Genomic DNA, 12,214 nt, shown 5'->3' on the forward strand with positions numbered 1-12,214 from the left:
AACCTGAGGAAACTACAGCGACTCGATTGTCCTTGAACACAGCACTGGTGTCCTCTCAGCCCCAGTGAAGCCGTTTTAAAGCTGACCTCTGATCTTTGACATCTTTGTGGAGTGTGTGAACAAGATGATTCCCCTAAATTAGGAGGAAGTTGTTTTTAAACAGCTACAGCACAATGAAAAAGAGGGAGAGTGCTCAATCCTCAGTAACTGAGAAAACTGTAGCGAGAATATGAGGTCACAGTGACTTTTGACCTTTGACATATGACCACCAAATTCTAATCAGTCCATCTTTGAGTCCAAGTGATGTTTGTGCCAAATTTCAAGAAATTCCCTAAAGGCGTTACTGAGATATTGCATTCACCAGAATGGGATGGACAAACGTAAGGACAAACCAAAAAAAAATAATGCCTCCGGCCACCGCTGTTGCCGGTGCAGAAGTATAAAAAGAAATGAGCGTGAGCAGCACACTGGACTGTAAAATCCAGTCAGAACTGTAAGAAAGTTCAAGCCGGCTGTAATTGGTGGCAAAATTGCCCACCTACATTTCCTGATAAGACTGATCAAGTGTTACAGCCTCTAGAAAGTCTTTTTTTTTTCTTGTCAGACCACAGTGAGTCACAGAATCGACTGCTGGGAAAATACAAACTGATCAAAATGAAAAGTTTTCCCTGCTGACACAGATGCTATTAAATTCAGAGCACTGTAAGGTGAGAGAGTGTGGGATGGTGCTTCTCACACTTCAAGTGTCTCAAGGACACGAGGGAATGAAACAGAGCGAGGAGAGAGAGACAGAGGCAGAAACGAGGCGAGAGAGCCAGGGGAGGGAACGGTCGGCTGGGTTAGGGCCACAGTGACCGCTCTTTCTGTATCAGTGCTCCACATAATGGCCTCTACATCGCTCGACACTGCCGCCACGGGGAACTGAATCTGTCTTTTCATTTTGTCTTCCTACCGCATCTCTGTCTCTTGTTCTCCCTCTCTCTCATCCCGTCCTTCCCGCTCTCCATCCTAAATTGAAACCCCAAGGAGAGCAGCCTGTCTTGCTTTAATTCCCATAATTCCCATGACTCCTGTCCACCCACAAAATCCTCTTTCTCTTCCTCTCAAACTTTAGCTCACTGGCACAAACTGATAAAAAAAATAAAAAAAAATCTGAAAAACAAATTACACATATAAAGCCAGGAGCACAGAATAACATTTCACAATCCAAATTAATTGAAAAGATTGAACACACAGACTGTAGGAGTGCACATTTGCATAGATTAGTATTTGCATAGTTCGACCGTAGCATCATGTCTGCATTTGTCCAATTTATTGTCATAAAATTGATCAAATGATTGATCTACTCACGAAGGATCAAGCCCTAAACCTTGTCACTATCCACTACAGGTCAATCATCATGGCCAAATCAGGGTCGAAATCAGCCATTACCCTTAATGTAGTAAGTTTTTGAGAAACATAAATGTTGTGTGTGATCTTGAAGCCAGTTACAGGTATCTTTGAATTTGCATCAGACTATTTTCACAGACATTTCAAGAGAGACTCAGAGTTCTTCCAGTTAACCCTAACTTATACAAAAATTAGACGTGACTTACATTCAAAAATAATAAAAACATCAGTTATTTAAAGAGTAATAATATTTCTTCAATAGAGAACCCGATCAAACCTTTAATAGGAAACCATATTGGCCTCAGATTTCTGGAAATGATTCAAAATGAGGTCAATAGTCAGAGGTAACAATATGCTACCAACTTTGTCACTTCCCTATTCCCATCTTCAAACTACATGCTCTTTTCAGTCTCATCTTATGCTATGCTTTATTGACCTTCAAAGGGGAAATCCGTCTCTTGAGGTCAGAGATCATAGTCAACTATAAATAGAGCAGCAGCATCGCAGGAGCTCTGAGGTGTTCTCAGCAGGACAGATGTTGCCTCCAACCATCCCTCTAAACCTTGTATCCAGTGTCCCTCCCTCTTAATCCCCAGTCTCACTGTGTCCTTACAATCGGCTGTTGCTCCAGGACTGTCCTCTCGAGGTCTCCCTGCTCCCAGAACTCTGCAGCTACAGACAGCGCCACCTAGAGGATCCAAAAAAAGAGAAAAGAAGGCTGCTTTTCAAGATGTTCCTTTTTTTTAAATCAAGGAAGAGTAACATGTTATATACTGTATAATGTTATAGACTTATATTTTATATATATTATTATTTATTTATTTTTCACTGCAATGATATGGGAAGTGGAACCGGTTACGGTGGCCGGTAAGTAAACCAAATTCGTCACGTGTGCATTGAATATGTTTAGATTTACATCACGTATGTGGTTTTAAAATATGTATGTCATTTAAGAAAAACAACGTTTCCACAAAAAGCTCATTCTTATTCATAACCGTTTATTAAAATTTTGGACACTGACATTCGACCGCCACATTGATTGAAACGTAGCCGCGCTACGTGAGTAGGTAGCTACGTAATTAGCATGCTAACGCCAAACGGCTGTTTAGCAATACCTGACTTCTCTGGAGATTCGTTTAAGCCGAAGATCTCTTGTGTTTGGCGTCTTGTGGCCTGTGCTACGACGAAACCCTGGGTTTTTCAGGTTAGGGTTTTTCAACCCAAGTTGGTTCGTTTGTAACCAGGGTAAACAGACACGGTAACTCATGCTAGCTTATGCTAATTTATGCAGCGCACCTAACCTGCTCCGGAGCGAGTTTCCAGTTTTTTTACAACCGAGGTGAAACCACGCCCACTTCCGTATGACGAAATCCTCGACGGCTCCATTCCCATGGGAACCGCGCTCACGCTACAATAGCGTGAAAATGGGGCTTTTCAGAGATGACTGACGACCACAGTTATACAGAAAGGTTCATTATATTTCGCCTCAGCTTTAAGTTAGAAAAATACAGCGTAACAAACAGTGTTTCTCAAGCTACTGTAACTGTCGTACTTTGCGGAACCGCGTGAGTGTGGTTACCATGGGAACACAGACGTGAAGGATTCCATTGTTTCGTTATACTGAAGTGGGCGTGGTTTCATGTAAACTGGGTTGGGAATGTACAAGACCAAAATATCTTGAATTTACGACGAAATAAAACAGAAGAAACCGCAAAATCCTCAAAAGTGAGAAGTTGGAACCAAATGTCAAATAATTTCCTGTCAACTGACTAATCATTTCAGCATTATGCACAGTATTTGGGTGAAATTCTCCTTTATGTTGCAGGCAGTCATAAAGCTGCTATGGAGCACGATTTCCATGGTGCTGATTTGAAGAGCATTTTATTGAGCAGGAAAAGCTCCTGTACATGTTGTTAAAAATCACCCAATAAAGCCTTCACAATGTCTCATAAATGAGAATCTTATTCACTGCTCAGGAGGTAGTTTCAGGCTTTGTGCCTTGATGAGATGAAAGCCTGTTTCCTCTGCCCTCACAAACCTTAAAAGGAGCAACGCGAGATCTGATGAATAATGTGTGAATATTCTGCATTCAGGATACAAACCTCATTTTAGAAAGAGTTAGTCATCAAGCCAGTTTTGGGGGGGGACAATTGCCATGAGGCTGTGGCAGCCTGTAGACAGATATTCTCTGTGTGTGGGAAGTAGAACTGAGTGAAAAATAAAATATCCGCTATAAAAATGTCAGTGGAATATCTTATCAAGAACGGAGCAGCCGTGCTTTTGTCTCTCCAGAACATCTCAGGGAGGGCTGTCTATCATCAATAAAAATCTGAGTGAATTTATCTGTACTTTAGAAATTTTTTTATGTAAGAATCCGACCATCTTATCGGCTTAAATCACTAACTGGAGCTATAAGAGACTCTCATTTCACACTAGCAGAGATTCCCTTTGCTTAAATTAAGTTCTAGTTTCAAGTATCTGCAAGTGTCTGATCAAGTTCATCACCAAAACTGGGATTGGGAGGGCTTTGTTTGACAGCTACAATATGTAACCGCTGTATTCAGGCTGGAATTCACCTTTTAGGAGAGGAGTTAGTCATCAAACTACTTTTAGAGCACAATTCACAGGAGGGCGGCCGCTGCTGTAGATAGATATCCTGACAGTGCGTGTGGGATGTGGAGCTGACTCATCAGGTGCAGATAAAGGTGAAATCGAAAGAAAAAAAAAAAAACATATCCGCCAAAAAATAAAGGTGGGATATCCTAATTGGCAGCAGCTGTGCAGAGGGACTAACAGAACTGTTCTGATGCCAGAGCTGAAACCTCACTTTTTAAAACTCAATCCGCTGAAGTTTGTTGTAGTAACAAATTATATGGTAACAATTATTCTTTCACTTTTATATGATGAGATATTTGTTTATATATCAGCTTGAACATGTGCTCACAATGTAGTTAAGAGACAGCAGATTAATTACAGTCCGATGTTGGAAGCCTGGAGGTGAGGAAAAGGTTGGTAGGTTCAATCGAATGAATATTCAGTCTGTAATTATCTGTTCAAATTTAAAATTCCAACTATATAAGTGCAACAGGCTGTTCCATATACTTCAGTGGTCCTAAACTGAATTATCCACCCAACCACTTGCAGAGCCTGTGGTCCATCTGAGAGGTGATATACAGAACCATTTTGGATGTGAGAAGCTAATGGAAAAATGGTGGCTAAAAGTCAGGTGTTTGCTGACTTTGTAAAAAGCAATTTACTGTACAGTAACTCGTCAGTAACTTGTCACTCAAGTGAGGCAGGGAAGGCGGGCAGATGAATGGAAAAACATAAATTATGCAGTGTAGTTTGGGATTAGGCTACATGGGCTGCATTTTAAATTAGTCGGAACAAATTATACATTATGTCGAATTGGTCTGAAGTTGAGTTTTTGAAAAAGCGACAGTCTTGTTCTCCATAATGGAAAAGTCAAGCATGGCTGGAGTCTGGAGCTGTGCTGTGCCAAGAGTTAGTGTTAGCTCCTCATTCACAGTGATGGACTACTTTTACCAAGTGGAGTTAGTTTGTGTTCTTTTTTTTATGACTGAAAGGGAATGAATAGGCCTGAGAAATTAGGGGATAAATATTTCAAATATCTCCTTTACCAATGCATACTGAAGCAGTGCAGCGCTCCCTCTCATTTTCTGAACCAGTGGTTCAAACATCTCTAGCTTGTGACCCTTTTAAATGAAGCTATGTCTACTTTTGACCCCTCTTTACAGGTTGAGTACAGCTCTAATAATAAGCATGGGACTAGTTCCACCAGTGATTTAACTCCCCTCCCCTCTCTGATCATTTTTTAGCAGCTTGAAGAGATAAAATCATCCAGTAAGTCTGATTTTTCTCTTCGAACTCTGAGCTCCTTGAGCCTCTTATTTTGATTTCTGTCAACAGATGATGTATCTGACACTTCATCAGCAAGGAGTAAACTACTTGTGCTTTAAATTACCATTACTGGTTTTATTATGGGTACAATGCAATTGCTATGAGCCTCCAGCTTATGTGTGTATATAAGAATGTGAAGCAGGCCTCACTGAAAAAGAGCTTATGTCAAGTGCAGACAAATAAAGGTAAAAAATTACCTTCTGGCAGCGCCTGTTGAGCAGCCAGAGATGCTTCCTGTTCATATTGATATTCCTGTGTGTGCAGGCTCAATGGCAATGTGTATATTGCGTACTTTACTGAAATAAAATGCTGAGCCTGCCAGGCGGTAATGAGGGGAATGAAAAGCAGCAGGTTGCTCTTGATGCATGAGGCCGTCAGGAATCACTGCTGAACGCTGCTGAGAGAAATGGCAGCGCTGACAAAATGTCATTCTCCGTCTACTTTATCACCAGTTCACCCCTCTCACAGAGCCTCTCCTGGAGCCTGTGTACAAGTGTGTGTCTTATTACTGTGAACGGCTGGATGTTAGCGAGGCTGGAGTGCCATTTTACATCTACTACTGTGAAGTATGAAAAGGACCTTGTGGAGCGATCACATGAGTGCGTACCTTGCTCTGAACCTCCCACGGTTTGGCGATAGCAGACAGGTCACAGGCAGTCATCATCATGGCCCTAGAAACACAATACATGTGTCGACATGAGATGACTGTTTGCATGCATCCGTGTCGGTACCTGTCTCTGTGTTTGTGCTTACATGACGATCTCTTTACGCGTGGTCTCCAGCATCATGTACTTGGTCCAGTCGTTCCAGTTCTCGTAGGTCTTGGACTGGTCCACAATCTTCTGGAACATCGCCCTCTTCCTGCACAGGAACAAAACAGTGCCCCTTGTCTGTCTTTATCTCATCGGCTTTACAACTGACACACTTGGCCCCTTCACTGAAGCAGCATCACTCACTCAGTGCTGGGGTTATTTTGGTGAGCATGGTGTTGCAAAATCTAACAGCAACACTTAGAGATGAATGTGCAGGTAAAGAGTGCAGAGGAGGTAGAGTTTACGACCACTGAACTGACTGAGGCAGAGGGAAGGTGAGTTTTCCGTGTCTGTCCAGTCAATGAGAGACATATATGAGCCGACCAAGCGGACCAGTCACAGTTGTCGTGGTCTGCGTCGCCATGACGTGTAGTTACATTTCTGGGTAGGTGCACGTCAGGCTACAGTGTTGATTCAATACAGAGGTATAAACTGGCCTTTACTCTCATTTAGGTTTCAGTTTTGGTCACATTATTGTCTTCTGTACTTTTTCTGTGGTTAATTACAGTCATATAATTAACTGTAGTCTTTTCAAATCTTCTCAAAAAGTAATTACTTAAATTATATTTAAAAAACTGACATGAAAAATACAATCAACAACAATTAAGTGTAATGAGTCTGTCTTGTAATGCTGACTGAGGAGCATTTAAGGTGGTAGACTGATAATTAACAGTGAGTCAGTTTTTTAAAATAGCTGCATTTATGCATTTGCATGCTGTTTGTACTGACTTGAAATAGAGAGCCAGGTCAGTGGCGATGATGGCAATGTCCATGAGGTGGATGACGAGGTCGTGTTGACGGCGGTTCAGATTCTGATAAATGTTCAACGCCTGAAACACGAGAGAAAAGTCAAGATGGTCATTTCAAGAGGGAGGGGTGTCAAGTCTTCTTTTATATTTATTGCAGGACAGTTGTATTGCATTCCTTCCCAATGTACAGGTGCTGTTAATGCGTCCATTCCTCTGTATGTACGTGTGTGTGTGTGTGTGTGTGTGTGTGTGTATGCACTGCAACATACATCATCTCTCAGCAGAGTCTTGCCAAACTCCAGATGGTGTCTTTCCAAGATGGAGGAGCCATGAAGCTTCGCCAGAGGATTACCAGACCTGGAAACACACACACACACACACACACCACACACACACACACACACACACACACACCATGTTGGGAGGTTACACTGTGATAAATCATGCATGTTAAATCCAGGGTGGGCCCGGCCTGCTGCTTCTACGGCTAATGGCGACTCTCATTAGCTCATCCATCAGCAGGTGGAGCAGAGCAGCTGGAGGTGTATCTGGTCAATATCAGCTCATTGATGTTCTCAGTGTGTGATGTTACCTTCACTTAAAGAGCTGAGGTCAGCTCGTCTGTACACGGGAGGAGTGGCTGCTGTCACCTTGAGTCAATTAAAACGCCCACAGAATGAGCAAACAGTCTGATTTCCAAAATGAGAGAAGTTTTAAATGGATGTAACTGAAACTCATTAAGAAATTGGGTCACGGCAGCAGTATTGATAAAACTTTTTAATTATAATATTTGTCACTACTTTCTGTTTGATTGGATTTTAATTTACTTCAGTTTCAAATATTTGCAGTTCGATCAATCCCAAGAGCTTATATTGCTTTAAACATGCTGTATGTACGTTTTTGCTATTGCTACATAGCCAACGTTAGCGCATTAACAACGTTTTAATTGCCAATTTAGAAGAAACCTGACAAGTTCAGCAATAAACTTTATTCCTTTACTCGCTAAGAGTTGTCTCCAGCTGTGGAAACTCTTGTTTTGCTTCTTTTTCTATCACTTCTTTTCTTCCACTGAAGTTAGCATGCTAACCAGCTAGTCTCTACCTGTCCCATCTTGTAATACCACTTTGCGATGGTGATTCCAACATGTGAGGGTGAAGAAGTAGCTCTGCTCAGAGCAGAGGACATATTCTAACCTCTTGTTTTGTAAGTGCAATGATGGCAGAAACTCTTTGCCGTTAATGCTAATGTTGGCTATGTAGTGATAGCAAAAACCTACATATAGCACCTTTAAAAACGGTTTTAAAAAAATCAAAAATCTCATTTTATTAATGAAAAGTTTCACCACTGAGGTCATAGTTGTGGTTGTGTTGTACTGCATTATATTCACAAGTGTTAGAAAGAGATATATAACTGCACAATTAATGTAAAGTCAAGTCAATTTTATTTCTATAGGCAAAAGTTACCTCTAAAGGTTGGTATGCAAGAAACTACTTGTAAAAGTAACTTTCCAAAAATATGAATTAAATCGAATTTTATTCTCCTGTGGCTCTTACTTCATCTGATAGAGGTTGTTGGTTCCTCTGTGGTCAATATCATGGCAGAGGCCAGCGGTCACCATGGCCATACACTCCAGGTCTGTGTAGTAACGCTTCAGATCACCTGTCTGCAAACACAAAGGGAGATACAGTTTATTTTCAGGGTAAGTTATAGACATACAAGTAGACATGCATTCAGGATTCACTGAGTTAAGCGTAGGCATTGCAACAGTAAACATGGTTAAAAATACAAGCAGTGCACACACACACATGCACACAAATACAGGCTGACCAGGTTTCCCAGTGGGGGCCGTGCATATATAAACAATAATGAGACTCACTGGTTTTCTTATTAATGACCAGTTCAGGCAACATGGACTCATTTTATCATTTACAGACACACCCCATTATCTCTCTCCTGTTTACTCCCTCTCTCGCTTACACACAAACACACACACATATAAACACAGCGCAGACATGTATAGAACATATGTTAGAGGGAGGAACGGGAAAGAGGAGGAGAATAAAGGGAAGAGGAATGGGAGAGATGAAAGATGAGAGGTGAGATGAAGAGGAAGGGGGAGGAAGAAGTAAAGATTGAGAGCAGGGGGTGAGGGATTGATTGAGTGATTACAGAGAGGAGGGAGAGGGATGGTGTCTGACCATCAGCAGGGTGAACATGGTCTGCCCGACGTTGAATCCGTGCCTCCAGTTGTGGTAGGTGATCTTCCTGTAGCCTTTACTTAAGGAGTATACGAATCTCACCAGGGCCTGCAGATCATACACAGTTTACTGCTTACAGTATGTCAAGTGTCCATACAACAAAAACATAATACATGGTAAAATAATTCACAACATAATATCAAAGAACTTCCCTGGTTGTCTGCTTCACTGACTAACTTCCTTCCCAACACAAGCTTCCCAATGCTGGCTAACCCTAAAGATACTGGTTTTCTGCCACACTACTGCTGCTACTGCCATCCCTCTTTTTCTACGTTGAGTTTGCCGTTGACAATGGGTATCAATAATAGAATGATTTCATTTTATTATAAATTCAATTAAGCTGTGTTCAGAGCAAGAGAGGAGAGAGCGAGAGCGAGAGCACCTGAAAACCACTGCCCTTCACCTTCAGTGACAGTGAACGGTTGGTTTTATGTAATGTTGCTGGTATAATATCAATAAAAACATTTTTACAATGCACCAATTTGAGATGTTCGTCAAGGACAAGATGAACATTATGCAGCTCAGTTACCTACAACTTCTTCAACATCAAATTCAATGACTTTACATGCATTACATGCATTACATTTACATTACAATTTCCTCAAATTCAAGGACCTAACACAACTATGTGGCCTCTTACCATCACCTGTCACTTTTCAGCTTCTTGGGTGTTGTTTATTCATTATCTGCTCTAGCTTTTCCATATATTTGAACACAGATATGGTAATACTAATGGTCCAAAATGACACAAAATTGCATATTTTTAATTGGAAAAACACACACACAAAAAAGGGAAAACCCTATTATGTCTTTTTTAAAGAAACTTTCAATGACTTGATTTTATTTTCTCAAATTCATACACTTCCAAGCATTTCAGGGACCCGCTGGTTCACTATAATTAACAAACCAACTACCCACCTCTCTGGGAATGTGAAACTTGTCCACCACTTTCAGTTCATAGTACATCTTGATGCCACACTTCACCAGGTCCAGTTCAGTGTGATGAGCGTCATAGAAGTGAAACTCGAAGATCTCAGCTTTCTTAGAGTCCGGCAAAACCTCAGACTGTGGACAGAAATGGACATATATATATATATATATATATATATAAATTCACACTGTAGATTTTTGCAATCATATTCCCATGGCTTGGTGTGGATCTTGTCACAAATGGAATTAATTTTTTTCCAAAGCACAAAACTGTCCCACAGTAATGTGGAGAAATGAGAAACCTTAAAAATGAAAAGGTCACAAGTTTGATCTGTAGAGTCGATATAATAACGTCACAAACTCTCCTTTTCCACCTACATCTATCCTCCTTCACAGAATCATGTTACATCAAGGAAATATATTTATTTTTGTGCACCGAGGATCACTTTTGGATTTTAGGATATTTGCTGATTTCATGGAATTTACACAAGCTGGATGTTTTGTTGTTTACCAGAATCTCTTGGAGCTCCTCCTCTTCGCACTCATCTGGTTCCTTCCCCCATCTCTCCCTGGTGTTCTGGGGAAACACACATCATCAACACTCACCTTGGATGAAACGGTTCAGCATCAATCATCAGACTCCTGATCTGAGGTCAAACCAGGTCATCTCTCTCTGCTTTTGTCCTCTCCGTCTCTCTCTCTATCCACTGACAAATCACCTCATACAAAATTTGACAGCTTATCTCAGCTTATAAACGATGCCCACCTCCCGTTTATATCATCCACATCAACCAACTGGTTTGAAACTGACTGGTTTTGTTCTATGCAACACAAATAGCAAAGGATAAAGCAAGGCACTAACTCTGCAAGGTGGGAGTTTTATTCCCTATATAGCTAGAGTCTTCTGCGTCTCTCTTTATCGTGTTTATTTACTAAAAATAAATTCTGAGTCATGGTCCATAAGCAGTGGTCTTGAGTTTTTATTTCGTCTCAACAAAACACTGGAAGATGTATTGAACTTTCCTATTCAGTTTTTACTAAATAAAATTAGTTGAAAATGTAAAAGGTGCTAAACATTTTTTTTTTGCAAATGATCAGATTTTTTCAATGCAATTTCATAAGCGAATTACAGCAGACATTAGTTTTAATTTGGCAAAAGTAAAGTAAAGTACTAACGTCTGGCGATGAACCACTGTCAAAATATGCTATTGTAGTCAGACATCACTTAATAGTTCTTCCATGCCCCATTACCAACTCTGTTTGCATCAAGAAATGCACATTTCAGGACTTAATATGCCTCTTTTATCACTGTAGTCATTTTTATATACTGTAAGAAACTGAAAAATTACAGAAAAGAAATTATCCTTATATTCTTGTAAAACCAGAGTGAAATATTTATCCCTGCAACAGCTGATGTGACAGAGAACCAGGTCTCTCTTTTCCACATTTACTCACTCACCAGAACGTTCTGGATTTCATCCTTGCGACACTTGACGTGGTACATCACCATGTCCTGGAAGATGTCCTTCCTGTTCTCCAGCTTGTTCATCTTATCATAGGTGTCGGTGTTCAGCACCGACCAGCCCAGGAACTGGGTCAGAGACTGGACACAGGTTTGTGTGTTTGAGAGAGAAAGACAGAGGCAGAGAGTATTAACAGCCTGTTTCAAACGAATAAAGTAAATGATAAAATAATTCCCAAATCCTTAAACTGAAGCTTATATTATCTGTCTCTATTTAAGTTCAATAAAATAGTGTAAGTAATTTTCTGTGTTGAGGGGTTTCAGTCTTTGACATTTAGTACCACCAGCAATGAGTCTGAGGTCAGTCTAAGCTGTTCCTCCACCAATATGGGTCCATAAAAATCATCAGTAACCAGCATCTATAGATTTTAAATGTAGTGGAGCTAAAAGTCTAATAAGTGATTTTGTAATGTAGTGGATATAGTAATTTGCTTCAAGCTGAAGTACAAGAACATTGAGTAGCTAATGTTGTCAAAGCTGTAGGGAGGTGAGCTCAATACGCAGCGCAGAATGTCTTTCAGAGCATAAGTTTGTACGTCTTTGCAGGTTTTTATGCACAAAGTAAAGGTACCTCAAAATTGTACTTGAGTTGATGTACTTAGTTACAATCCACAACTGTCACCAGCTTCCTGT

The 12,214-nt window shown here is 40.6% G+C and overlaps 1 protein-coding gene across 1 annotated transcript in view; it reads right to left on the minus strand.

The window, feature by feature from the left end:
- pde6a (phosphodiesterase 6A, cGMP-specific, rod, alpha) overlaps window positions 1–12,214 on the minus strand; it is a 28,765-nt gene that overhangs the window by 2,254 nt on the left and 14,297 nt on the right. The window contains exons 12-21 of the mRNA XM_018679592.2: window positions 11,519–11,662; window positions 10,571–10,636; window positions 10,048–10,194; window positions 9,070–9,177; window positions 8,425–8,534; window positions 7,141–7,228; window positions 6,852–6,952; window positions 6,064–6,171; window positions 5,918–5,981; window positions 2,003–2,077 (exon numbers count right to left, since the gene is read on the minus strand). Of these exons, the coding sequence (XP_018535108.1) occupies window positions 2,003–2,077; window positions 5,918–5,981; window positions 6,064–6,171; window positions 6,852–6,952; window positions 7,141–7,228; window positions 8,425–8,534; window positions 9,070–9,177; window positions 10,048–10,194; window positions 10,571–10,636; window positions 11,519–11,662 (1,011 nt within the window). The remainder of the gene's footprint in view (window positions 1–2,002; window positions 2,078–5,917; window positions 5,982–6,063; window positions 6,172–6,851; window positions 6,953–7,140; window positions 7,229–8,424; window positions 8,535–9,069; window positions 9,178–10,047; window positions 10,195–10,570; window positions 10,637–11,518; window positions 11,663–12,214) is intronic.

This window comes from Lates calcarifer, linkage group LG8 (genome assembly GCF_001640805.2).
Source record: "Lates calcarifer isolate ASB-BC8 linkage group LG8, TLL_Latcal_v3, whole genome shotgun sequence".
Classification (NCBI taxonomy): domain Eukaryota; kingdom Metazoa; phylum Chordata; class Actinopteri; family Centropomidae; genus Lates; species Lates calcarifer.